The sequence below is a fragment of the Peromyscus leucopus genome, chromosome 6, assembly GCF_004664715.2.
Source record: "Peromyscus leucopus breed LL Stock chromosome 6, UCI_PerLeu_2.1, whole genome shotgun sequence".
Classification (NCBI taxonomy): domain Eukaryota; kingdom Metazoa; phylum Chordata; class Mammalia; order Rodentia; family Cricetidae; genus Peromyscus; species Peromyscus leucopus.
The window spans coordinates 45,853,777-45,880,363 of NC_051068.1; the positions used below are offsets into that span (position 1 = coordinate 45,853,777).

At 42.6% G+C, this 26,587-nt stretch overlaps 1 protein-coding gene across 1 annotated transcript in view; it reads left to right on the forward strand.

Annotated features, from left to right (window-relative positions):
* Window positions 1-26,587, forward strand: part of LOC114691717 (IQCJ-SCHIP1 readthrough transcript protein) — a 735,800-nt gene that overhangs the window by 123,593 nt on the left and 585,620 nt on the right. The window contains exon 2 of the mRNA XM_028867228.2: window positions 21,337-21,401. Within this exon, the coding sequence (XP_028723061.1) occupies window positions 21,337-21,401 (65 nt within the window). The remainder of the gene's footprint in view (window positions 1-21,336; window positions 21,402-26,587) is intronic.

A 26,587-nucleotide genomic window follows, 5' to 3' on the forward strand; every position in this document is an offset into this window, starting at 1 on the left:
TCATAGAGTTAGATCACTAATAGAAAAGCTTGGCCTCTTCCCAGATTTAACGCTTTACAGACAACATCAAACTTGTAGTTTTCATTCCTCTCTGTGTGACATCATCGATGAGGCTTTTGAACACATTCCCATCCATACATACCCTCATTTAATAGGCTAAGGATGGCGCCTAGCAACCTGTGAATTTCCACAGGTGTCTAGGTGATTTTTGTATGTAACCAGAGTTGACACATTTCTAGAAATTTTGTTTTCTACCACTCTTATACCATTTAGTTATTATTTTCTTATCAAATGACTAAGTTGTCTTCCAGATTTCAAAATGTTTCTGCAAGACATGGCTCTTTAGAAAAGCAGAATGCTGTCTTCTGTGTCTGCTGGACATTCTCTCATGCTTAGTTGGCCTTAATCTGGAGTATGGATTCCCCCTACACATACTATCTAGGAATAATGATCTTGAATTTGCATGTTGTACTAAAAATAGGATTCACCTTGCAAGGCTTCAGTAAATCAAGATGAGTGGCCTCTTACGTAAGGCATTTTCCCTCCTTCAGGGGACACCCCTCTTCTTAAGTCTCCCAATCAGAGCATTTTTGTCTCTTTTCCAGGCTGCCTCACAGCCCTCTTCCTACGACTCATTTACTCTCTCATGCTACTCACTTTTCTTAAAACTGTGACCAAATACCAACAAGAAGCAACGAACCTAAGGGAGGAAAGATTTCTTCTGACTCAGTTTGAGGGTGCAGCTCCTCATGGCAGAGAAAGCATGAAGGTAGGAGCTTGAGGCTGTGTGGTCTTATCTAGGCAGACCAGGTAGCAGAAAGAATGGGGCAGAAAATGAAGCAAGGCCATATAAACCCAAGGTTTGCCTCGAATGATGCACTTCATTCAACTGGGCCTCCTAAAGGTTCTAGAACATCCCACAACAGTGTTCCAGCTCGAGACCAAGTATTCAAAAACTCAAGTCCTGAGTGACGTTTTATATCTAAACCGTAACACCAACCAAGTCCCCCCTTCTCAGATGACAGCTGAAACACTGCCTTCTGCAGAATGACTTCCATGCCTGGCTTCACCTCTTCGCTTCCGTGTCCACATACAAGCTTGTGGGGCTTGCTCAGATGTGAAGACATTCACCAACCCACATTGACTCTCTTCCTTTCCCAGACCTCCCACTAGAAAGAAGGCGACTTGAAGACAGGGACTACGCTGTGTTCATGACTGCAGCTTTGGTGGTGGCCACACAGCAGGGTGATGGTGATTAATAACAATAACAAATAATGATAAAATATCTGGTGGTTCTTACTATGTAGCGATTGCTGTTCTAAGTACTTTTAATTATTTATCCATACAAGCCTCAACAACAACCACATGTGGTAATTATTGCTATTATTCCCATTTTAAACATGATAAAATGAGCATTCATCTCTCCCTCCCCTAGTTCATTAAAGTAAATATTCTAGTTCATGGAGCTATCAATTAGAGTTGCTGAGATCTGAAAACAAGCATTGTGCCCCAAAGCCCATGGGTTCTTAAATACTGTTGAACAAACATTGTACGTGAAAAAAAAAAATGTAGTCACAGGGCCTAGGGGACATGGCTCTCACTGAGTACTGCCCCAGAGATTATGCTGAAATTTAGGTACAGTGGTAGACACAGTTTCCCAATAAAGACTCATATGTTTTGGGGGCAATAAATTTGAGCACAGGGGTAGATAAAAAGTCATCTGGGACATGCTTGTGATGGGACTGGATGTCAGACAGGTAGCACTGTGTAACTGTGTCACAAGTTTAACATATTTTTATTATACACTTATACATAGACATATAACCATGACATATAACTCGTGTCAGCATCCACTCATGACTTAATCTATATGACATTCCTTGGATAACTTGGTCTGGGCAAGAAGATCTGGGAACTATTAAGACTAGTCCATAATGTCAATAGATGACTATAAATCAGGCATCCCTCTATATCCCAAGTCCATCTGGGGGCTCTATGCAGTGAATCTTTCTGTTTTTCTATTGCTATTAGAACAAATGATTTCTAAGTATCCTAAGCCAACACAAATGTGTTCTAAAAGTCAAAAGTGTGAAATGGATTTCATTGAACTAAAATCAAGACCTGTGCAAGGCTTTCTTTTCCTGGAGGCTCTGGGAGAGAGGCTGTTGCTCAGGCTATTCTAGCAGTCCTTGGTTTGTGAGTCCTTCTTCCATGGCTGAAGCCAACAGCATAGCATCTCCAGAGTTCTATCTGACTCTGACTCAGCTGTCATCATATGTGGACTCCTGTGATCTCAGCAGGCCCAAGATAACATCCCCATCTCAGTGGCTACGAAGTCCCCATGCTTTATAGGTTAGCACATTCAAGGTTGTGGGACCATTTGGCTGGCCTACTGTATCTCTGAGAACCTCCAGTCAAAATGACTATGAAAAGCACTTCTAACTGATGGCTATCCCCACGTCCTGGGCCAGTTTGAAGAGTACTGTGGAAGACAAAAGCAGACACAGACTCTTTTCTCTAAACTTTGATCTTAGTTAGGTGTGGTGACTTGCTGAAATGTGATTGATGTAGTAATGATAAAGTTGCGTTCTATTCCTAGCAAGGTGGCGGTGGAAGAAAAAGATTCTGTGTTTCAAACTGCAGCATAGCACATATGCCTTAAGAGCATAGTGTAGGATGCGCTCTAAGCAGTCGTGTGGTACAACATGAGAGGCAGAACAATCTCTGATATTTAGAAGAAGGATAAGACCATCTCGATACACGCAGAGAAGGGTAGAAGCTCGAGCTCTGATCTCCTTTCTTTTACATTTTTTGTTTTTTTTATAAGGTTGATTACATTATAGTTAAAGGCTTTTAAATGTGTGGAAGGATAGAATTCTTGTCGGAAAAAAGTGTTTCAACTGCATAGCACATTCCACAGATGTGGATCTTCTAAGATGCGTTCACAGAGGCATCTTTGATATTTAGTGATACAAGACATCTGATAAGTAGAACTATAATAAGCTTTTAGTTGTAAATTGCAACTTAAAAGCATTCAAATCTTCTGAATACTACAAGGTTTTATTGTGAACTATTAATAATCTCTCTGTGGCCCTTCTATGTTGGGCCTGTTGTCCTGTTTTAATGATGCGAAGAACTGGTCTCATCAGGACAGCAGTGTTGGGGATTCATGTATTCATAGCTGAGTCCAGGTCCAGGCTGAAATGACTCTTCATCGCTTCTATTCATACCCAAACCTGCAATTCTTCCTTGATGGACAAGGCCCCGGGGAAGAGAGGGGAAAAGGCTGCCTAATGGGATGCTTTCCTGCATGTCCAGTGGTGTCTCTCGGAAGAAGTTTGACAGGTTTCTCTTTGTGGTTTTGAAATTCCTCCCCGTAGAGGCATGAAAGAAGGCTAATGGACGAGAGATGAGCAGCACCCAGGCAGTGTGCCTCCATTCTTCCCACAGCACCGATTTCTATGACATGTGCACTCTCAAGTGTCTTTGATAATCCTTTTTGCTCTCACTTTGTTAGACTTTAAAAGGCAGCTTCAGCAGCAGGTACAAAGGGGAGGGAGCTTCTGGGACAGAGCCGAGGCATTGTGTGCCTGGGCGTCTGTGAACTGAGCAGTGCTCCCTTCCGGTTCATATGCTGAAACTGAACCACAGTACCTGAGAATGCATTTGGAAAGAGAGACTCCAGCCAAGGTCATAAAGATGAAGCTCTAATCCTGCAAGAATGGTGTCCTAATAAGGAGAGGAAAAGACAGACTGGAAGTGGGCACACAGCAGGGGGTTCGTCAGGACACAGCGGGGCAAGTCCAGGAGAGGTCTCAGAAGAAACTGATCCTGCTGACACCTCCTCTTGGGCTTTTAGCTTCAGAATTATTTTTTTAAAAATGAATAGATCACTATACTTTCTTAGAGCAGCCCAGAAAACCTAGTGCAGTTACTTGTTTATTTGGCCTTGGAGGATGGAACTCTGCTGGCTGGTGGATACTTCATTTTCAGTATCAATGCAGTTAAAACCCAGCAGTCAAGGTTGGTCCATGGTAACTGTGGACCACAAGCAAATATCGGCCATGTGCCTTGAAGCACTAAGACTTCAGGAGTTCTATAGATTAGCTTTGGGCTATCATTTGGTCTCCCTGTGTACACTCACGCATGTGCATTTGGAAGCTAGAGAAGGATGTCAAAGTCCTCTACCACTCTACATCTGTTGAGACACCCTTGCTCACTGGAGCTGGAGCTCACTGGGCTGGCTAGCCAGTGCACTCCTGGGATCTGCCTCACCTGACTTGCAATGCTGGGGTTACATGCCTGCTCGGCCATGCCCAGCTTCTTACATGGGTGCTAGAGGTTAGAATCCGGGTCCTCTTGCCTTCCTAGCTAGTGCTGTGACTCATCCATCCAACTAGAAAATGAAGCTGATAGTTCATGTAACTTGCCGAACTGCCAGATTTTCAGGTTAACCGTTTCCAGATGGCTGTCCTCTGGACTAAAGGTTCCACTGTGACTCCATGCTGCATCCACATCAGTTGTCATTTAAGTGCTCGGTTGCTTTGGAAGTTGATTTCAAAGAAGCCTCATGATACGAAGGGACCCCATGCATTCTGAAAAGCGAAAGAGTCACCAGCATTTGAAAATGTAGAGTAAAACAACTGAGAGCAGCTGACCCACCGAAGCCAAAAACAGCACCTGCATTTTTTGCCTGGTTGTTTTCAGATTTCCGTATTCATCTAACCAATACATAAAAACAAGCATGTATTTTATTATACTATACTATATTGTATTGTATTATATCATATCATATCATATCATATCATATCATATCATATCATATTATATATTAGAAGAATACCATGTAATGTTTTGGCACATTGCACAGCATTTAAATCAGGATTATCATGTTCATTTCCTTGTTTGTCATTTCTTTAAGATGAAAACGTTTTAATTCTGCCTTCTTTTTCTGCAGCACACAGTGCATTTTCTGCCTGCAGTCACCATATCATCCATAGAGCAGCAGGGCTCACTTCTCCTTTGAAACTGTGCCCTCATTGACCAGTCTTTCCCCATCCCTCCACCCACTGCCCTCCACAGCCTCTGATAAACACCATTATACTCCTAATGTCTGGGAGGTCACTTCTTCGGTTCCACATATGAGTGACATCCCATTGCATGTCCCCTCCTGTGCCTGGCTTATTTAATTTAGCCCAATAATCTTCAGTTCCACCCATGTTGCCACCATGAGAGTATGTTGTTCTTTTTATGGGTTAATAGTGTTCTGTTGTGTATTTATATCGCACTTTACCCATTCCTCAGTGGATGGACACTTAGATTGTCTCCATCTCTTGCCTTTTGTGAATAGTTCATCAATGAACACAGATGGCAGTTGTCTCTTCCACATACTGATTTCAGTTTCTTTGGCTACACTCTAAAGAAAGACTGGATCATGTGATAATCACAATTTTAATCTTTTGAAAAACTTTCATACTGTGTTCTTTATCATTATATTAATTTACATTTCCATCAGCAATATGAAGAGTTCCATCTCCTCCACATCATCACCAGGAAGTTTTGAGATTAGCCTTACTGGAGCATGGTTATACCACCTTGGGATTTTGACAAGCATTTCCACATACCACCCCCCCACCCCCCCACCCCCACCCCCGCATCTCTTCTGGCCATCTGTATGTCCTAAATAGACCTACTGGCAATTTTTAATTGAGTTGATTCTTGCTGCTCGGTTAGAATTCCTTACATAATAACTTTTTGCCAGGTAATGTTTGCAAATATCTTTCGACATTCTGTAGATTATTTCTGAACTCTGTTAATGGTGGCTTCTGCTGTACAAAAGTTTGATATGATCCCATTTGTCTATTTTTGCTTGTCTTCCCTCAGATTGCGGGATTATGTCTAAAATTCCTGTCCACTCCTTTGTCCTGAAGCATTTTTTCTAAGTTCTCTTCTGGTAGTTTCATAGTGTCATTTTATCAATCAGGAGTTTTTTTTCTTATAACTAGTGAAGGATAAAGGTTTTGGTTAACTCTTCGGCATGTGGCTAATGCTCCCATCCCCATTTCCTGAAAACACTCTCCCTTAGCGGTCACTGGTCTTAACACCTTTGTAGAGGTCACTTGCCTGCAAGTGCACGGGCTGACCTCTCACTCTCCATTCTGTTCTATTGGTCTGTGTGTTTTGTTGTTTTCAGATTTCAAGCAGAAAGTAATGCAATTTATGCTCATGGACTTAGACCAAGCCTGCCTTCAAGAGCTCAGCTGCTTTATGTGATGCTAGGTAAACTTCTTGGCATTCTAATTGCTTCTTTAAAACACCACTCACCAATGGAGTGTCTTATGCTTTGTGGCCAATTTACTGATGTAATAACTATGGAGGCTTGACACCAAGTGTGCCACACGGTGTAGTCTGCTTTGCCCAACACCACAGAGGTGTGGCAACAGCCCTTCAAGGGTTAAGTAATACTTTTCTGAAAAGCTATTCTTAAAAGGGCCTGCCCTGGCCATAGAACTCTGAAAGGAATGGCCTGCAGGTGAGTGCTCCTGAGTGTTTTCCCACAGAGAGCAAAGGCATTATAAATTATAACAATTTCCTTTAAGTAGAGACAAACACCAGTGCTTTGAGAGGCACTGAGGTCCTGCTTGCAATCTCAAAGATTCCATGGAGATTTAGATGTGGACCACCTGTCAGCTTTGACATCTTTCTCACAGCCCAGAATTTTCTAAGCTTCAGACACCAGAAGTCTCAGCCCTGAAGCAGACCAAAAAAGGATTTTTTTTTTAAGAGCAGTTTTTAAAAACCATTTCAATTTCATTTACTCTTCTCTGTATTGGAGGGTTTATCTAAGAATCCTCACCTCTGCCAAGGAAGTGACAGAAGCAAAAAAATTTTTAATTGTAGAACTGAACATTAAGCTAATAGAAATGCAAGACTGAGTAAGCACACAGGTACTTCCATAAGAGAAAGGGAAAATTAAAAAAAGGAAAATAAAAAAGGAAAATGATGAAAATCAAAAGAAATTAAGGGATAGGAAGAAAGAGTTTTAGACAATAGGCCAAATATTGAAAACACATGGAAAGATCCAAGGAATTTTCCCCCACAAGGAAGAATACTGAAGCAAAGGAACAGAACATTGGAGTTACACCCAAACGCAATGTCTACCGAACATCAATTCCTTTCCCTCTGGAAGAAGCCAGTACTTCTGGGGAAAAATTGGTTGATTCTGGGTTTGTGGCAGGAACTGTGCAGGTCCAGACAAGTTTGTCACAGCCAATAGTCAGGAAGTCGCCAGATGTTACAAGGCTTAGGTTAAAAAGACTCAAAAGCTAACTAGGGGAGGCTCCCACTGACCCCAGGTGGAATCATTTTGGGTTTTTCCTGTTTGTTTTGAGACAAGATCTCATAGAGCCCAGGCTGGCCTTGAACTCATTACGTAGCCAAAGATGACCTTGAATGCCTGATCTTCCTGTGTCCACCTCCAAGTGTTGGGATTACACCATACTCAGTTTGCAGTGATGGGACTCAAACCCAGGGAGGAATTCATTCAAGCCAGGTAAAGACTCCAACAGAGCTACATCCTCAGTCCACAATTGGAGTCTTAGTAGTAAGAAAACAATAGTTATTAGAAATATCCAACATAATAAGAGAAGAAAGATTGCATCTGTTCAAATTCATGAGTTCTTAGTGATGTTAAAAAAAGCACTGGGCAAGTGTACAAGATGGCAAAGAGTCTTATTATTCTAAAGGCTGAGAAAGAAGGGAAAATACTAGTGTTAACCTGTGACTACTGTATAAAGCAAATGAGAAAGGAAAGGATTTTTAGACAACTGTTTCACACAATAAATAAAACATGTAATTAACATATGAACACATAATTAACATATGACCATTGTCCATACTTCCCACACACAGATGAATAGCTTTTTGTGCCGAGCTTCCAGGGCCACAGTCATTAGAGGTACAGAAGATAACAGATCACTCAGCCTCCTGTGAAAGAACACACTTGGGAAACAGCCTGTATCTCACTAGAGGACCAGAGTAAAACCGGCTAAGTCTCTGGATCCAGCTACTAACTAAAGTTCATATGAGCATATACTCAGAAGAACCAGACTAGGAAACTCTGTAGTTAACCTGCCTGGGATCTTAATGAACTAACAGTAAAGGAAAGAAAACAATGTAGAAAGAATCTATAAATTAGTGCAATACTATTAATTTTAAAAGTAGGGCCGGGCGGTGGTGGCGCACGCCTTTAATCCCAGCACTCGGGAGGCAGAGCCAGGTGGATCTCTGTGAGTTCGAGGCCAGCCTGGGCTACCAAGTGAGTTCCAGGAAAGGCGCAAAGCTACACAGAGAAACCCTGTCTCGAAAAACCAAAAAAAAAAAAAAAAAAAAAAAAGTAGGAAGTGTAGGATACTAGAAAGGACTCAGAGAGATGGGGTCACTCATGTATTGCTGGTAGGAATGTAAAACAGCACAATTACTCTGGAAAATAGTTTAACAAATTTCTTCTAAAATAAACACACACACACACACACACACACTCACGCACGCACGCACGCACGCACGCACGCACACGGAGCATACAATCTAGAAATCTCACTCCTGATTATTATGGAGAAATAAAAGCTATGTTCATATAAAATCCATTTAAATGTTCAAAGCAGCTTTATTAGAATAGCTAAAAATTAGATTCATTCTGTCTTCTTCAATGAGTCAATCCTTAAGTCAGCCAACAAATCTATATATGATGGCTGGTTAATCAAAAATAAAGGAGCACAGCTCTTGTTAGAAAATGTGAATGGATCAAAGGAAATGATGCTATGTGGGAAAAGGCATTCTCAAAGGTTTATGCTATACTAATTCACTCTTGATCTCCTTAAAGAAGTAATAAAGATGGAAAACAGATGAATGATTGTCAAGAGTCAGAGACTTAAGAGGAGAGGGGATGTTTGGGGCTATAAAGGGATACTGTGAGGAGCCTTATGGTGAGAGGACAGTTCTGTATGTTGATGAAGGATGTAGTTACCAAAGCTGCATATGTAGTTCCCTATGAATATACAGAGCCACACATGTGAATAAATTCTGTGAATTATCAATGTAAAAGCAAACCTATCTCTTTACAGTCACAACATTTCTGACACCAAATGTGTATATGGTTTTTTTGTTTCAGTTTAGGTTTACACTAAACAAATCTCCATCTCTTTGTGGACAGCAATTGCCTATTTTGGTATTTAGCTGCCAAATCCCATATATTAAAGGGCTCCTGCCAGCCAGACTGTTCCCACTGCCATGGCTATTCCTAAGTCCCAGGTTACCTTCTATACTTCGGTCTGGCAGAGCACAAATTGAGAGTTGCCACATCCCTCAATCGTGATAGACAACTTTTTCAGAGAACTCGAGAAAGCACTTTAATGGTTTCTTATCAAGATTATAATTCTGACACAGAAAAATGAGAGTTGTGCATAAGACAAAACATTATGGGAAGAGGTTGGAGCTTCCAAGCCTTCTCCAGATGAGACGTCTCCCAGGATCTCCACGTCTTTGCCAGGTCTTTGTACCCCATTCGTTGGAATTTTTATGTAGGTTCCATTACATAAGCATGATTGATTAAACCATTTATTAGTGATCATTAGTTAACAAAACGGCCAGCCCCATTCTGAAACCATCTAGGGACCCAATCACCAGTCATCTCATTAATATATAAAAGGTATTATTATAACTTGGAGATGCTAAAGCTCTTATAAGCCCCTATATCAAGAGTCAGGATTAAGGCCAGTTATTAAAATAAAAGATGCTTCCTCGATGCAGTGGCACTGGCCTGTTATCCCAGCACTCAGAAGGCAGAGACAGGAAAATTATTGCAAATTTGAGATGAGCCTGATGTACACAGTAACACTCTGCCTTCAAACAAACAAATAAAACATTTCCACCCCCGACAAAATAAATGTCTCTGTGGAACATCTTTCAGAACTCTCTATAAATCTGTAATTATTTCAAAATAATGAGTTTTCTGGGCTGGGAACGTAGCTCTATTGCTAAGTGCTTGCCTAGTTTGCAATAATCACAAGGTATGATGCCCAGTACTGCATGACACTGGGCATAGTGGCACATGCCTGTAATACCAGCAGGAGGTGGCGGCAAGATGATCAGAAGTTCAAAGTCACCCTCAGCTTTGTAAGGAGGGCATAGCAAGAAGGAGAGGAGGGAACTGTATTCAGGGCGGGACACGTTTGTCAATGTTTTATGTCTTGCCTTGGAGAACAATTACAAGAATTTTCTTGATAATCCACCAGGCTGTCCATGTGTTGTGTAAATGGCATGAGCATTGGCAGGCATATCTACCGTCTGCTTATGCTTATGTTTGTGGAGCATGGTGAATTGGGTGCCACCAAAGGACATGTAGTAGATTGTGTTCAGCTAACGCCAGACGTCTGTTGGAATCAGGAGGTTTAATGATATAGTGCAATGCATTTGGAGGAAAACCTCCAAATGATCCAGATTTAAGTAATAGCATACATTCTAAACTAATAAAATTAGACAGTTGTGGGAGCAATGAACATAGCAAATGCCATGCCTCACCTTGAAAATGTGTGTTTTAAAAGATATTGGGAAATCCATAGCTTTGGCGGTGGTGAATTGCAATCTAATGAATTGTCAATTACCATAAATTATTTAGCCACCATGAAATTGTAGCTAACTGAATTCCAAGGTATATTAAAGCTTATAACTCCTCTATTGATATCTTCAAAACCCTCTTGCCCAGAGTAAGCACCTTTATTATTATGTATGTGGCATGGTGGGGTGAAATGTCAGGCCCTTTCCCTTAAGGGAATGTTTCAGAATGTATTTGACTCTGCTCAATTTACAACTGGGTTAATGCTGGGTAATGTGATAGCCTCCAACAGTGGCATTATGGATTCAGTGGCTATCTCTCTACTTCATAGTTGTTGATAGCCAGGGCCAGAATGCACCTCCACAGATGTTGGCTACCTGGAAACTACTCTGTGTATCAGTCTTCTGACTCATTCTGGCTAGCACATTCCTCAGGGAGGATTCTGAAAGATTTCCATAGAGCCGACAGTTTAAGTGAAGACTGTGCTGTAGCTGCTTCGTGGAAAAGAAGGAACGTCGTCTTTAAGGGGCTTTCCAACATGGTGAGAATGTGATGTTCCTACCTAGGCATTGGGAAGCCACAGTTGCTGGAGAACTTAGCATGAGAGCCATGAAGACTTCACTGATATCAACTGCAACAATTTCATACTAAATGCAGAATAAGAAAGCCTGACCAGGAGTTAATGAGAATGGCAAAGAGAAAAGAGAGTGCTAACCAAGCTGGGAATGAGAGCTCTCCACTAAACCTCGGGCCACACTCATGGACTCAGGCAGTGCTGGACAGTGAGGACATTGCTCCATGCTTTTCCTCTTGATCTCTATTCTTCCTTGTTCTCCATCCTTAGATGACCCACTTGTCCCTGAATATATCTGTATCTGTATCTATCTATCCATCCATCCATCCATCCATCCATCCATCCATCCATCCATCCATCCATCCATCTATCTATCTATCTATCTATCTATCTATCTATCTATCTATAGTTTTGTCAATCTCGTGACCACATAGAGATTAACACCTAAATACCCTAAAAGTAGTTGCAATGGCAGGCTTAACTGAGGTTTGATGTCTTCTTTAGGATTGGGGTATTGTTTCCATACATTCCAGACTGCTGCTACCACAGTCTGAAGAGGAAACATCAGTTCTGATACAGCTTGGCTTTAGGATAAAACACTCCTCTGCATCAGTGTTTTGCCTACTTGGGATGCAGTTTGGAGAATGCTAAGACCGTGAAGTGTAATGAGCACTAATGAGGGACTTCCTGTGTGAACAGAACAATGATGTCTTGCTGGAAATTTCTTATTGGTTTTAAGCAACGATACTGTGTTTACATGATCCTCATATCACTTTCTCCTTGCATGGATTTGTCTATTCAAGAAAATCAATACTTGGTTTGGAATGTATGATTCCAAAGGATTGGTCTTCCACAAGCTCTGTTTTCCAGGTGTTACCAGCTACAATGTGGTACTCAGTGGTTGCTAATTAATTAAAATACGCAGGGAGAAAGTGGGCATTCTTATTGGCAATGGTGTTATGGGCTCAGGACAAAGCCCCCTCTGACATATTACCTTTTGCTCTCTTCTGTGCTTGACTTTTCTTGGTCAATAAATGTACTCACCACCCCTAATTCCCACCCATGGCAGGTAACCTTTGAACTCTGGTGGCTTTTCCATTGCCCTTTCCACTTTCTACATGTTGGTACACCATTCAACTTAGCCAATGAGGAGCAGCAGCCCCCAGGATCTCATAAATCCACCTTTCGTAGCCCCGTCCAGCATGTCTTTCAAGCTCTGTTGTAGCATACAGGCTTACGTAATTGAGCTACACTCTGCTCCCAGTCTCAGAATACATAAGCCAGTTTTTGACAATGAACATTTTCAAGAGCTCCTACAAGTTATCTTTTCTCCTCTCCTGATGCTAGACACTTGACCCTGCAGGAGGACAGGGGCTGTGTCCACCATCTCCTCCACTGCAGTCTCACACAAAGGGCAGTGCCTAACACCTGACTACATTTGCTTAATAACGACTGGAATGATGACCAAATGGCGGAAGGAAAGCATCCCTTTTCACTGTCTTTCTTAATTTTAGTAGACGTTTTCTAGAGGAAAATTTAAATTGAGCTTTCAAGGCAACATGGGTGGGATTGGGACAGTAGCTGTGTTTATGTGTCTTTTGGGCCAGGTTCAAAGGTATGTCCCCAGGCGTGACACTTTCTGAAACTGTCTTCCAGGTGGCTGAAAAACAGGGAAAATTGTTGGGGCTAAAAGGAGCTATTTGATGATGATCTGTGTGTACTGCTGCACACTGTAGAATGTGCTATTCTTGCTTTTCTGTTTAAGGATTCACTTCTCCTGCCTACCTGCCGAGTGCTGGGACTCAAGGTGTGTGCCACCCTGCCTGGCTATCGCATTTTATTAAATCATCCAGGGATTGAGACTGACTCATCCAAAGTTGCTGAGAGTCTGGTCTTAACCTAAGATTCTAAAGCCCTAAGAGATTTGTGTGTGGTGAGGGCAGAAAGGTCAGGGGAAGGGGATGAAGAGGCAAGGCACAGAGAGTCTTCTCAGAGTTTCCTGTGAGGCTTAAGGGCTTAGGATCGAATGACGGAGAGGGAGAGAGGCTCTAGGCAGGAGACCATGCTAACAATATTTGTATATTAAGTGGCTCACTCTGGCGATCAATAATGTCTCAACTAAGGACAGTGGAAATTGAATAATACTGAACAACTAGGAAGTAAAGAGAAAGATCTGGATTTAGAGTGAGCCAGGAGAAGGTATCTATGTGCATGCCAATGTTTTACCCCAGTGGGAGATAGAGAATGAGAGTAAAGAATGTAAGCAGCAGTGAAATTAATCCATGTCTATTGCAGGACAATGATTTGCATGAAGTTAGAGCATCATCCTTTTTAGCAACTCTGGAAATTTCATACAAATAATATCCTCGTTTTATAGAAGACACAACTTAGGCTCAGAGGGGTCACACAGCCAGAAGAGAAGTACAGTGCACCACAGGAACGACAAGTGAAATATACCTGCTATCGTCACTGAAATTTAAGGATTCTCTCTATGGCTGGTGAGCACCAAAGAGTCGAGAGGACACTTTCAAATTTGTCATCGTAAAAAGCTTTCATAACAATGTGTGGTAGCCACTGATACCATCAGCCTGTGAATGATGAAGCTGAGACCTAGAGGGGAGAAGGTGGGTTACTTAAGATCAGACAGCAAGCAGGTAGGTGACATGAATGTGCCAGACAGTAAATCTGAGTATATTGCAAATCATTGCAAGGTCTTCTTTATGAGCACCATTGGTGAGATAATGTCGCTGATTACACTACCTTCTGCCTTAGCACGTTCATGGGACCGGAGTGGTAAGGGTTAAGAGTTGGGGTTACAGAATCAAGGCAATCACATTGGCTAATGGACTCTTTTGCATACATAATTTTGAGTGTATATGGGAATGCATGAATGTTCGTATATGTGGAGGCATATGAGTGTGTGCCCCCCCCCCAAATGGTGCATCAATGTTTTGGTGACCAGAGGTCATTCTTGGCTGTCATTTCTCCAGAATTGTTCACCTTATTGTTAGAGACAGAGTCATTCTGGGAGATTTGGGGCTTCCTGATTAGCCTAGGCTGCCTCGCCTGCAAGCTCCAGTGACCTCTCTGTGTCACCTCCCCAGTGCTGGTGCTAGAGGCAGGCACAGCATTGTGAGCTTTCCAGGTGGCTGCTGGAGATGGACCTCAGGTCCTCGTGTGTGCACGGCAAACTTTGTGCTGACTGAGCTGCCAGCCAACCCCTGCAGACATGATTTTAAGAGGTGCTTTGTGCAAGTCATAAAAGTCATCAGATGTTAGTAGTCATAACAGTAGTTTAAAGAAACGAAATACAATTAGCTGCAGAAGGAAATGCTCAAATATATAAGTCACATTTTGAAAGGAAACTTGAAGGATTTCTGATGATAAAGAGACAAAACTGTGTTGTCGGGGAGCTAGAGGTGTTTTTAATCCTGAAAATTATTTTAATTTGGGCTAACAGTGAGTTTTAAGATCAGAGAATTAAATTATTGGAAATAGAGGCAATGTGGCCTTTCTATGATAGTTCTGGTGAGTAGTAACGAGGCCCTGAATACTGGTGGTGGGAGAAGGGAGAGAAGAGGAGGGGGTGGCAGGGAGGGGTTGGTGGCTTCCACACTCTTACTCAGAAAGACACCTCCCCGAAGAGATGCATTCCCGCATCAGGTGTAGGGGGGGGGGAGCCGCATGCTGTTCTGATTGCCAGCATTTTGCTGTGGTCTCACGGCCAGGAAATCTGAAGTTGGGATATGAGTTGACTTATTCACATTTGCTATTCCATCTGCATTCTGAGAAGTGGTTATGTATGAGATTATGCGCTCTTTGTATTTGAGTTCTCAGTTTGAAGCATGGTCCCTGGGATTCTTTTTTCTCCCAGAATGTAAAAATACATAAAGTGCAAAATATTTGTATCTAGTATTTCGGTTTCAGTTGATTTTCTTTTATGGCTTTCCTGTTGTAAAACTGAATCTACTTTCTGAAAAAATTGTGTGTGTGTGTGTGTGTGTGTGTGTGTGTGTTCACATGTGTGCACACACATGCCACCTGTATGCACGTGTGTGAGTACCAAGCATGTGAGCATTGAGACTGAAGCACAACTCATAGGAGCCTATTCTCCCTCTAACCTGTGGGCCCTGGGATCGAACCCCAGTTGTTCGGGTTAACAGTGAGCCTTTATTCTCATAGCCACCTCATCAGCCCCCTAAATAAAGTCTGAGGAAAGCGACAACTTTAAAATCATTACTAATAATGTTTAACAGCCTTACATTCTGGATTTATCTGAGTGTGTAAGACTCTTTACAGTGAATGTTTTCATTTTACAGGGATAGCATTAGGATATCTGTCATCTGAAGTCAGCAAAATCTCAGGACTCCAGTTCAGAAAAGAACAGAGAGGGCATTTCATTCTGATGCATGTGTTTCAAAATAGCATGGGGCTGACTCATCCCACCAGCTTATTTGGATGTGGGCAAAGGGCTGGCCCACATGACATCATTGTCAGTGTGTCTTTCTAAAAACACCATGCACTCCAAGAGAATCCCAAGGACTGAGATCATCTCACACCCAGGGACCTAGGACAGTGACTCAGAAGTTTAAACTGAGTTTTACATAACGTGATCCCTTGGCATTTGTTCAAATGAGTTTAGGTGTTTGGCATCTATATTTGGCAGCCAAAGTCTAGGGTGTCCTGTGAGGGTAATATGGCTGGCCAGACAGGAATCAAGACTGAGCGATGATAGTTCCAGTACTGTCTTACATTAGTGAGTCTCTAAGTTTACTGGTAATAAAACCTCTGCTGGGAAGAGGCACAGGGAGGCCCTGCATTCACTCAGCCCCTCACCTGATGATCACCGCCGTAAGTCACAGCCACTCTGCAAGTAGAGGGACTGTGAAAATGTCCTCAGAGTGCTGCAAAGAGGAAAATGTCTTTTAAAGTCTACCACCTCACCTATGTGCCCATAACTTACCTGAATGAGTCCCTTAAATGAGCTGTTGATGTCGCATTAGCCATCTTTCTCCTCCCACAGAAATTCATGTTCAGCTCTAGGTAACTTCCCGGTGTGAAATTTACAGGTCTGCCAGCCATAAAGAACATGAATGCATAATACATAAACAAACTGTATGTTCCTTTTACAGAAAATTTTAAAAAAAGAAAAAGAAAATGGCAAAAGAAAAGAAAAAGAGAAGAAAAAGAAAACTCACGTCCCTTCTTCCAAAGGGCGAAAGCACAAGTCTTGCATTTTTATTTTTGATGCCTTTTTGCCTTTAAATATATGGGATGACTATGAATGCCCATATTCACAGCAGGGATGGGGAATGGCAGTAAATTGTGAGCACATTTACATTATAACAAGGCCCATGGAAGCGCTGTAATTCACACAGTTATTTCAACAGAGCTTGGACTCCCTCCAGTTTAATTTTCTGAAGTTGAGCTGTGCAGCTGGGTCATCCCTGGTCTAATCTGGGAAATGCATCTCCTAAGGCTGTGGATCAGAATGCCTGCCTCCCAGCTGTCACCAAGGGGCATCATTTACAGCCACTGGGGTCCGAGGGCAAAGCATCAGACTCACTTTATGTGGACACAGCAGCCTAGCTAGCTTCATAAACCCCGTTACAAAGAGCAATAATCAATATTTCATGTTTAATGATGCAGAGCTAAAATTAGTATAGATTTTATGTCTTCTACTTTTCCAAATTATGCAAACATTAGTAACCCCCCTTTTAGTGCTCTTATTATACTTCCATTTAAAAAAGGATCTGGTGGGGGGATTGGTGGAGAAACCTATTAATATTTAATTGAATGATTAAGTAGTCAAAAGCATCAAAAGTACATTTGGCTTTTAACTTTTGTTAAATAGTTACCCTTAGGTTAATATGAAATTATTGCCAACACACACAAAAAACCCTGATTTATGTGAGTGTCACTGGATTTGTTCTCCATTGCCACAGAATGAACTGAATTGTAGATTGTGTTCACATTTTAACTTTCCCTAGATGCTCTGGGCCATGCTGGGAATAACATGGCCAATGTGCAATTCAGAAGAGTTAAGAGGTTATGTTTAGATGTAAGTGCACTTTAGAGGCAAAGCAATTGAAAAGATTTTTGACTTTAAACCTGTCCAAACAATATACCCTACTTATTCAGAACACAGATGGAGTAGAGATAAAGAAAACCAAGAGAGTGATTAATGAGCAGGTCCAGTAGTGGAGTATAAGGCTACAGAGAACTTGCCAGGCTCTTGGCTCTATCCCACTGTGCTTGACAGAACACTTGGCAAGATTAGGATGGGAGGGGGAAGAGACGCAAGAAGTCAAATGCCCTCTTGGCCATGCATTCTAATGTTTCACACCCAAGTTACTTCAGAAAAACTCTCTTGGCAGTGGGAAGCATGACAAGTAGTCAGTCAATTATTCACCACAGCGGTATAGCTTACGCTCCCTCACCACTCATAACAGATTTCATTTGGAAGAATTTGCAGTGCTGTGTATATGGGTTGCACCTGAATAATTCAACTTATATTTTGCAGGGGTATTGAGCTTAATTTAAAAAAAAAAAAAAGACAGTAGTCAAATAGAGTAGGGTAGGAATTGCCCTATTATTTTTTGAGCGAAACTGAACCATGAGGTAAGTTCGGAGGTTTGTGTTGGAACAGCTTTTCCTACAATGAACCGGATATGAGTAGATATGCTACTCTGTTATTTAATCGGACTGATTAATTCATGGTACTTGTTGGAATTTCCAGGTAGGGCAAGCAAAGGCAATGTAGGTTTCTTGGCGTTTATTAGCCAGGGCCAAGGCTGAAACAGATAACTCACTTAAGAGGGTGATTGGAGAAGTACAAGAACGGGAGGGCAGGGTGTAGGGTAATACTCCAGGCTTGGGGAAGAATCTGGAGCTACCAATGCATCCTGTGAAAGAAGGGGAAGGGAGAGGAGGGGAGAGGAAGTGAGGGAATGGTTGGAGGGAAGGGAAGATGCTGGAAGAGGAAGGAGAGGAAGAAGTAATAGGCCTGTGGCTGGAAACACCATGTGAGAGAGGCCACTAGGAGCTGTGGCCTTCACCTCCCGGCAAGCTGTGTTCCAGCAAGAGCATCAATCTGCTGGCCTCTTCCCTCTGCTGTTCTCTCTCACCTCGGTGCCTCCTCCCAAGAGCCATGAACAAAGGGACATGACTGATAAAACCCAAGTCACAAGCTCCCCAGGACACAGAGGACAGTGCAGAACAGTAAAGGGACCCTGTGGGAGAGCAGAGACTGCAAGCCTCCGGTTACTAAAGTGTCTCCATCATTGCCGCAACAGATTCAATTCATTTACCCAACATGTGTTTATTAAGCCACTCGTAAATGGTTCATTCTGGGGGTAGATACACCAGGTGATTAGACAGTATCCCTAAGCCCCAGTAATTTAGTGGGGGAGGCAGGGAGAGAGTAAAATGCAAACTGGAACGATGACAGGTTGTTGAGGAACTGGGACTGGAGACAGCAACCCTTCCAGAAGGTTGGGAAGACCTTTGTGGAGGGCATGGGGTTAGAGTTTTCATCAAGGAAGAATGGGATGAGCTAAGAGAAAGATGAAAAGACTTAGTCACTGAATGTCATGGAGGAGAACATGTGCCTTCTGGAACCGTGTGGCCTTTCATCTGAGCAGGCTTATAGCAGTATGGGCAGAGTGGAGGTAAAGCAGAGAGAGGCTAGCTAACTTCTACTGTGTTAAGACCTCAGCTGTGGGATGGAATCCATCCCCACAACATCAAGGAGCTACTAATGGTTTCTGGAAAAAATAACAACAATAAAAACATTGCCAAATACAAAATCAGAGACAGATAAAGCTAGTGGTAGAAACTAACGATGGCAGAGACTATTTGTATATGTGTTCAATGATCAAACAGAACTTTCTCAAAGGTAAAACTCCCAGTGGGATTCGTGAGCAAGCCAACTTCCTAATTCATCTCTGAGAAAATGAGGATATGCTTTGGAAACTTCCAGGCCAGTTGAAGCGGGGTGCATTGTAGAGTTAGCTTAAATAACCAAATGATGCAATCAGTCCTCCAAATAGTCAGTAGAGCAGCTGTCGGGAAAGTTTGGTTAGTCATTGACCTTATGTTCAATACAATTTCCTAGAACACTGGTAGTCAGACTGAAGGAAGCACTACACCAAAGCCTGTCCCCCGCCCCCAGAAGACTCCCACAACTGAAAAATGGAGAAAAGTGCCCTCGGTACAGAGTGTGCAAACTCTTTCCTTCCTGCCCTTCTCTCTGAGTGCCCCAGGAAAGGAAAGGAACAATACCACCCACAGCTCACCATGGACGAGAAAGTGCAAAGTCTACCAAGATCAGGTGCTCTTTATTAACCATCATGTGGAGGATAAGAAGAAATGCGAGAAGCCTACACATTCACCTCTGGCTTTCAAAGATAATTAAGGATCCCCCCACCCCCGACACACACACACACACAAATTGGTTCTCTGTAAAAGCGAGTCTCAGCACTACCATTTATATAACTTGCATTTACTGATTTTGGCATTGAAGGTGTGATGAGATATGACAAAGAAGGAAGGATTGGAGAAATGAAGATGGAGGTTAAGAATAAGTTTATGGTACTGAAGGAGGAATTTTACTGTAAAAGCAAAATGTTGAATCCAAATTTGAGAAAGATGTTCTGTCAGTCTGTTACCTACCTATCTGTCAATTATCAATGCATTTTTCTGTCTAGACTGGATGAAATCCCATGAGCAGTTGGGTAAATAGCAGTAAAAATGTCAGATAGGGCAAACAAAGCCTGGTGTAGGGAGCTGGCATGTCGTAGAGGAACTGGGGTTATGGAGGAGTGGAGAGAATCTAGAAGACAGACTCAGGAGTAAGGAGGACCCAGGCTGTCTCTAGACCATGTAGCATGTAGTTCGCAGGGAAGAAATAGTTCCCTCTTAAGAGCACTTCAGGGGGAAGGCATCCTGAGGGACACTCAGCCACGTTCGTCATTGGTAAAATCCTCTAAGCACCAAAATGCTTTTCTAAACAGTCTATTGATTTTGCTCTCACAAGAATTTAGCTGTTCCCAGAACCACAAGGCAAGGTTCAGCTAAAACAAGACAATTTAGAGAGTGTTCAAAGGAATTCAAGGATGAGCCTTCTGCTGATGTTGGACTGAACAGCCCAGTGGTAAGGGTAGAGGGACTGTGGAGAGAGGTGGAGGTGGGTCACATTCTGGAATGTGCAATGCAGTGCAGGCATGATTTCAAGTGTGTGCAAAGAGATGTGTAGGATATATACAAGATATGCAAACATTATGCCATTTTCAGAAGAGACTTGGGCACCTGGGATATTGGAGCCCTTTGAAGTCCTAGATCAATAACCCCACACCCTGACAGTGAGGGACCATTTCAGTTCTGATCGTGCCTTTCTTTTTGGGACTGGTCACTTCAACACTTTCAGGGAACAGGTCCCACAGCATGGAAATGGTCTTCCCAGGAAGAGAATACTATAAGCATTCTTTACAGTTCCTCTTCCATGATTATTAAGACTGGGACCTGCTGGGAGTCCCATCAAGAACTCATGTCAACTTCTGTAATATCCCTGTAGTTGATGAGATCACAGTGACCACATATATTCAAAATTCAGAGGAGGGTGTGTGTGTGGGGGGGGGTGCATGTGTTCCTGCATGTATGTGCGTGCGTGCGTGCGTGCGTGCGTGCGTGTGTGTGTGTGTGTGTGTGTGTATGTGTGTGTGTGTGTGTGTGTGTGTGCATGTGTACAAGTGCACATGTGGACTACACAGGAAAGGTTACTAAGAGACAAGAGAGAAAGTTTGTTGTATGACCAAACCCAGCACACATTCATTAGAGCTGCAAACGGCAAACTACTATGGACTCATCCATTTGGAAAGAGTAAACGTGTGTGAACTCATAAAAACATACCCACCTTGGAAAAATAACAGGAAGCATTCTGCTTGGTGATGAAAAACTCAATCTATTTACATGATAATATTGTATTCCAATTAAGGCAGGGATTACACTGTAATGAGTGTTTAAAGACCTAACAATCACTGCTTCCCCTACAGACTCAGCTGTGGCTTGTCTCAGCGCTGCTAACAACCGCTCTCAGATAAAATTGCCAAAATTACAAGTTAGTAATTTTTTTTTTTTTTCTTTTTTACAGGAAGAACTGAAAAGATTACAGAATCCTTTAGATCAAGTTGATGATGGAAAATATTTGCTTGAGAAGTAAGTAAAAGTTCAAAAGAAGTTAAGTCATTTGCTAGCTTGAAAAGACCCGGAAAATAAATCCTGACAAGGCAAAAATGAATAAGTAAACTTGACAGTTGCATATGGTATCTTTTGGCTAAGAAATAGGTTGTATTTGAGAGATAGATAGGTTATGGCTAGTCCTGCTGATTAACTGAACAATGAAGTGCATAGATGTCTGCTGTACAGGACCAAGAGCTTGAAAGTTAGTGCTGTTTTGTGTTTAGTTTTAGTCACAGGAGGCAAGCATAATCGTGGACACAAGGTGAGGACAAACTAGCTAGTAGAGTGTACATTCAACATAGCACTTCAACATGAAGTACAATTAAAAACAGGGAGATGAGAGTATCTCACGCTTATATTGTCAAATCAAATACTGTTGAGTGTGTATGAGAGTGCTAGCCTGATTTCAATGTGAGGCCAGAGGCTTCAAGGGTTTACTGAACTTTAGCATGGCTTGTGATTTTATAAGGATTCTAAAACATTTACCTGTTCAACTGATAAACAAACAAACATATGTCATCAAGACACAGGGGGAGAAAATAGCCAGCCTTACAACATAGTCTACATTACTAGGGCTTAACAAACGTTTCCTCCTCCGATTCCGATTGTGGCCTTTGACATGGGCAGGACTATGACCTTTTCACAGATAAGCAAGGAGACTCAGAGAGCGCTCAGTAACTCATCCAAGCATGCTCAGCTGGTTAGTAAAGATGAGAAGGACCCTGGTCTGGAGGCCGCCAGAGCCCTTATGGCAACCAGCAGCTGAATCCTCAGCTGAGTCCTCATGTGCTACCAACATGGATGGGTGTCTGTGTAGTTCTGGCCACTAAAAAAGAATGCTAGTGTCCTTGAGAATACAAAAGTAGGTAAATTACAACCACTAGAGCTCTCAAATCATCTAAACTACTACAAACAAGTACGGACAAGGGACTTGGAAAAGAAAAGGAGTCTCAGAAGGAACACAATGGCTGTTGTTCAATGCTCCGAGGGATGGTCCTTAAGCTGCAGCTAAGGCGCTCTTCTTCTGTTCTACAAAGCCAGAACGATGATTAGCGAGCGAATGGGGTTTACAGAAACAGCCATGTTAGTAACAAGAATGACAATGATTTTGAAACGCCAGCCAGTGCCACACCAGAGCAGATGTTTTTGTTAAGAATCGAGTCGACAGGTACAAAGTGTGCCCTTGAAGAGAGGAATGAAAACACCCAGGATGTAGAAAACACTCCTGTAACGGGAACACATAAGGCGTGGTTTCTCTTTCTGCCTTTCCCTACCCTGTGACTCTGGATGCACCATTTAACCACCAGAGCCCCAGGGTCAAGGATCTTTACAAAGAAGATGCCATTGCTGGCTGTCTGGGACATCTTCCTGAAGGCATCAACCCAGGACAATGGCAGCCTCAGGGCCAGCTCCCTTCCTGTCCAGGTGGGTGTTTGGACAGGGCATCTCAGGTTCTTCCATTTCTGTGGTCTACTGAAGGACAGTTTCTCACTATTGATTAGATGAAGTTTCTGAGTTAAACATTTGATTAAGGCATTATTGTTATGCCTGATCTCATAAAATGAGTACATAAGAATAAAATAATCTATCCATTACCGAAAATACTGTGGAGGTTCCTCAAAAGTTAAAAAGTAGAACTAGTTCATGATCTAGAAATTCCATTACAAAATGTCTATGGAAAGGAAGTGAAAGCAGCCTGTCAAGAGACATCTGTACTCCCCTGCCCACGGCAGCATGACTCAGAGCCACCAAGACCTGGAGACAGCCTCAGGGGCAGTGAACAGATAAAGAAAATGTCGTCATAGACAGAAGAGGATAGTATGCATCTACAAAAGAATAAAATCCTGTCATTTGCTGTAATATGGATAAGCTTGGAGACATTATATTAAATAAGCAAGCCGGATACTGAAAGAGCTCTTTATACCACTCGTGTGTAGAATCTAAAAAGTCTGAACTCATGGAAGTGGAGAATAGAACGGGGTTTCCAGAGGCTGGAGAGGGCACGTGAAGGGGCGGGGGAAGACAGAGGAATGGGTGCTGCTTTATGTACTGTTTGGGTTGGGTAGGAACAAGAGATTCTGTGCACTTTGCACTTGAGGGTGATCACAGATAACACAAAGATGCACTTTTGTATATTTCAAAAAACCACAAGAATTTATATTAAAAAATTTACCAGAAAGAAATGATATGTTTGAGGGGACAGATGAAAGTGATTAAAATATTGCACAATGTAAGCCTATTTGGAAACATCACATTAATACATATAATTTAGAAATGTACTTATTGTGAGTCTCCGTGTGTGAGTCTATGTGCACAAGCGTGTGCATGCTCATTCCTGTGAGTGGGCGTGGAGTCCAGAAGAAGGCCAGGGCCCCTCCGCTATTACTGTCTGTTCCTTTGAGGCAGGGTCTCTCCCTGGACCTAGGGCCAGTGTTTTCTTGGCAAGGCTGAAAGCTGAAGGACTCTAGAGGTCGTCCTGTTTCCAGCTGCTGGAGCTGAAGTTACAGGCATGTGTAGCCTCTGCATGTGTCTCAAGAGTGCTGGCGTCAGATTTCTAGGCCTCACAATGGCGCAGCAAGTACTTTTAACAGCTGAGCCACCTGCCAACCCTAACATGTCCAACGGTTAGCTGTGAGTTGACAATCAACTTAAATTAAAACGAGTTAATCCTTCCCTATCAACACTTTCACTAGGTACGTGTCAACAATAATAACGAAGACTTTAGCTCATCCTGGAAAGACTTTTCTTCTATGGAGACTCATGTTCAATTGACATGAGGTCTACACCATGCTTCTTCATCCTGGATATTTAGAGTCAGCTTAACAAACATGTCCTGACTCGAGCCCCACCCCAGACAAATTGAATCTGGAGTGCGGAGGCATCATTTAGCCGCTTCCTTCAGGTGGTTCTGAGGAGGAGCTGGGGTGAGGACCAACAGCGATGATGCTATTCAGTCTTTGCAGTTATGCAGGAAACCCCCTGAGCAGCCACATTCGCCGAGGGCACACTGCCTCTGTGATGTTCAGCCCATTCATCTGTCCAATCTGGCTACGTCTGCTTTTCATTATTGATTCCAATGTAGGAAATGAACTCCAAAAGCTGATTTTTTCCCTCTTGCTAATTGACCACAGCTCCCTATTACATCTCTCAGTACCGCCAGCATTCCCCAGCTCTCTGCTCTCAGGAAGACATGTGAACATTAGTAAAGTGTATGTGTGTGTGTGTGTGTGTGTGTGTGTGTGTGTGTTGTGCCCCCTCCACCTCCTCCCTCCCCCCCTCCCCACCCCTCCCACCCCTCCCCCACCCCAGGCAATGCCAGCTTACTCTTTCTCTTGTACCATCCAGAGACCTGGGAAAGCTAAAAGCTGCCGAGAATGACCTGTCTGTCTTGTAGATTTGTTCTGTTTTCCTTTGAGCGTGGAAGATTCTAGGGATAGAAATTGATTCCCTTCAAAGTGCACAGACAGACACAAGTCCTTCCATGCGGGGAAAAGTCTCAAGAGAAGCTCTCTCTTCCCTGGTTGCCAATACAGATAACAAATGCAATGGGCACCGGACCCAACATTTACATGGATTTCTTGGCACATTTGCATAGATTGCTGGAAATTTTTCCTGGTCTACTTCCAGGCAGGACTATGTCCTTGAAAACTGTCAGAGTTGATTGAAAAACCTGGGGTGCTTCCAGTGGATCAGGCATTTCATTACAGCTGTAGCTGACTTAGGTGCCGATGTAAATCACCTCCACTATTCAAAATGACCGTCAGTGAAGTCATCATGGTGTCATAGCCGTTGATCGGTTATTCCCCTTTGGAACATTACATTTATTCCAAATGCTCACCAGGGCTTTGTGGTAGACGGGCAGTGTGAAGGGCAGGGAAGCTACAGCTCCATACTGTGGAAGGCCAGTTGAGGGCATTTACCTATACGTGTATGTGTGCACTCAGGTGCACACATACGCCTGCACACATACATACACACAGACACAATAGAGCTTGGCAAGTGTCCAAAAGTAGAGATAATTAATTGGTATGCTATTAATTAGGAGACTTCTTGGGAGTCTATTGTTAATGATAATTACTTATTAACTTAAGTAAGACCTCAGTCTGAGTGCCTTGCTTTTTTGTCATTATCGACCCAGGCTCTATCTCTGGTAGAAGACTTGTGATTGCATGTTCCACCATTGTGCTGATATATAATGACTTGATTAGCCACAGGAAATTATTGATAAGATGCACTGGTGCTAGCTGGCTTAAGCCAATACATGTTTGTCATGTATAGCTTGTTGGTGATGTGTAATTTATATGCCCTAATTAGGTCATATAAGTGTTTTCTTTATTAAAAGAAAATTTACTATGATCGTCTTTGATGATCGCAGGCTATATTGCCTATATTGCAGGTACTCTGCCAATTTGCTAATTTGTAATTAATAGGATGCTTAATAATAGACTCAAACTTTAAAATGCCCTGGTTATAAGGTTGCTACCCCCACAAGATCAGGTGATTGTAAAGTGAGTCTTTGAATGCTCATATTCCCTGGATTGGGTCCATTTATGTTTCCTCTTTTATAACACCGATTACACTTACACATAATTATACACATCACACATATTTATAATATGCACCTCCCAGACCGAGAAAGAACAGGGACTATGGTTAGTGTTTTCACCATTTTGGCCCCATGCTTTGAATAATTTCTAGTATACACATGGCTGAAAAATAAAGAATTAACAGCAAATCCTGAATACCAATGCCACAGAGTAAAAGAATGTTTTTCTCCCCCTCAACAAAATCAGGCTGTGCAACAGCAGAGCAATTTTGGGCTCATGGCACCACCTAGTGGCCGTATGAATGTATGTGTCTGGTTATGTTTTCCCACTAGGGGGTGAAGGAAGAAATAAATACTCAAGAGACTGAAAGGGCCAGCTCTAGGACACTTTCCTCCTTCTGTATCTCGGTTCTTTCCTGGGTCTCAGTCATGGTTCTCATTAATTTGGGTAGCCTTCTAACGAGTTTACCTCACTTTCCCGCAGAGTCCCCTGTACCAGTCCGGAACATCCCCTCCAAACTCCCTGCTCTAAATCTTTGCTTCCCCGCAGCATTGGCTTTCATACTGGCTGGTGGTCCCCATGCACTGGTGGTGTGTTACAGCTTGGCAGGACCCC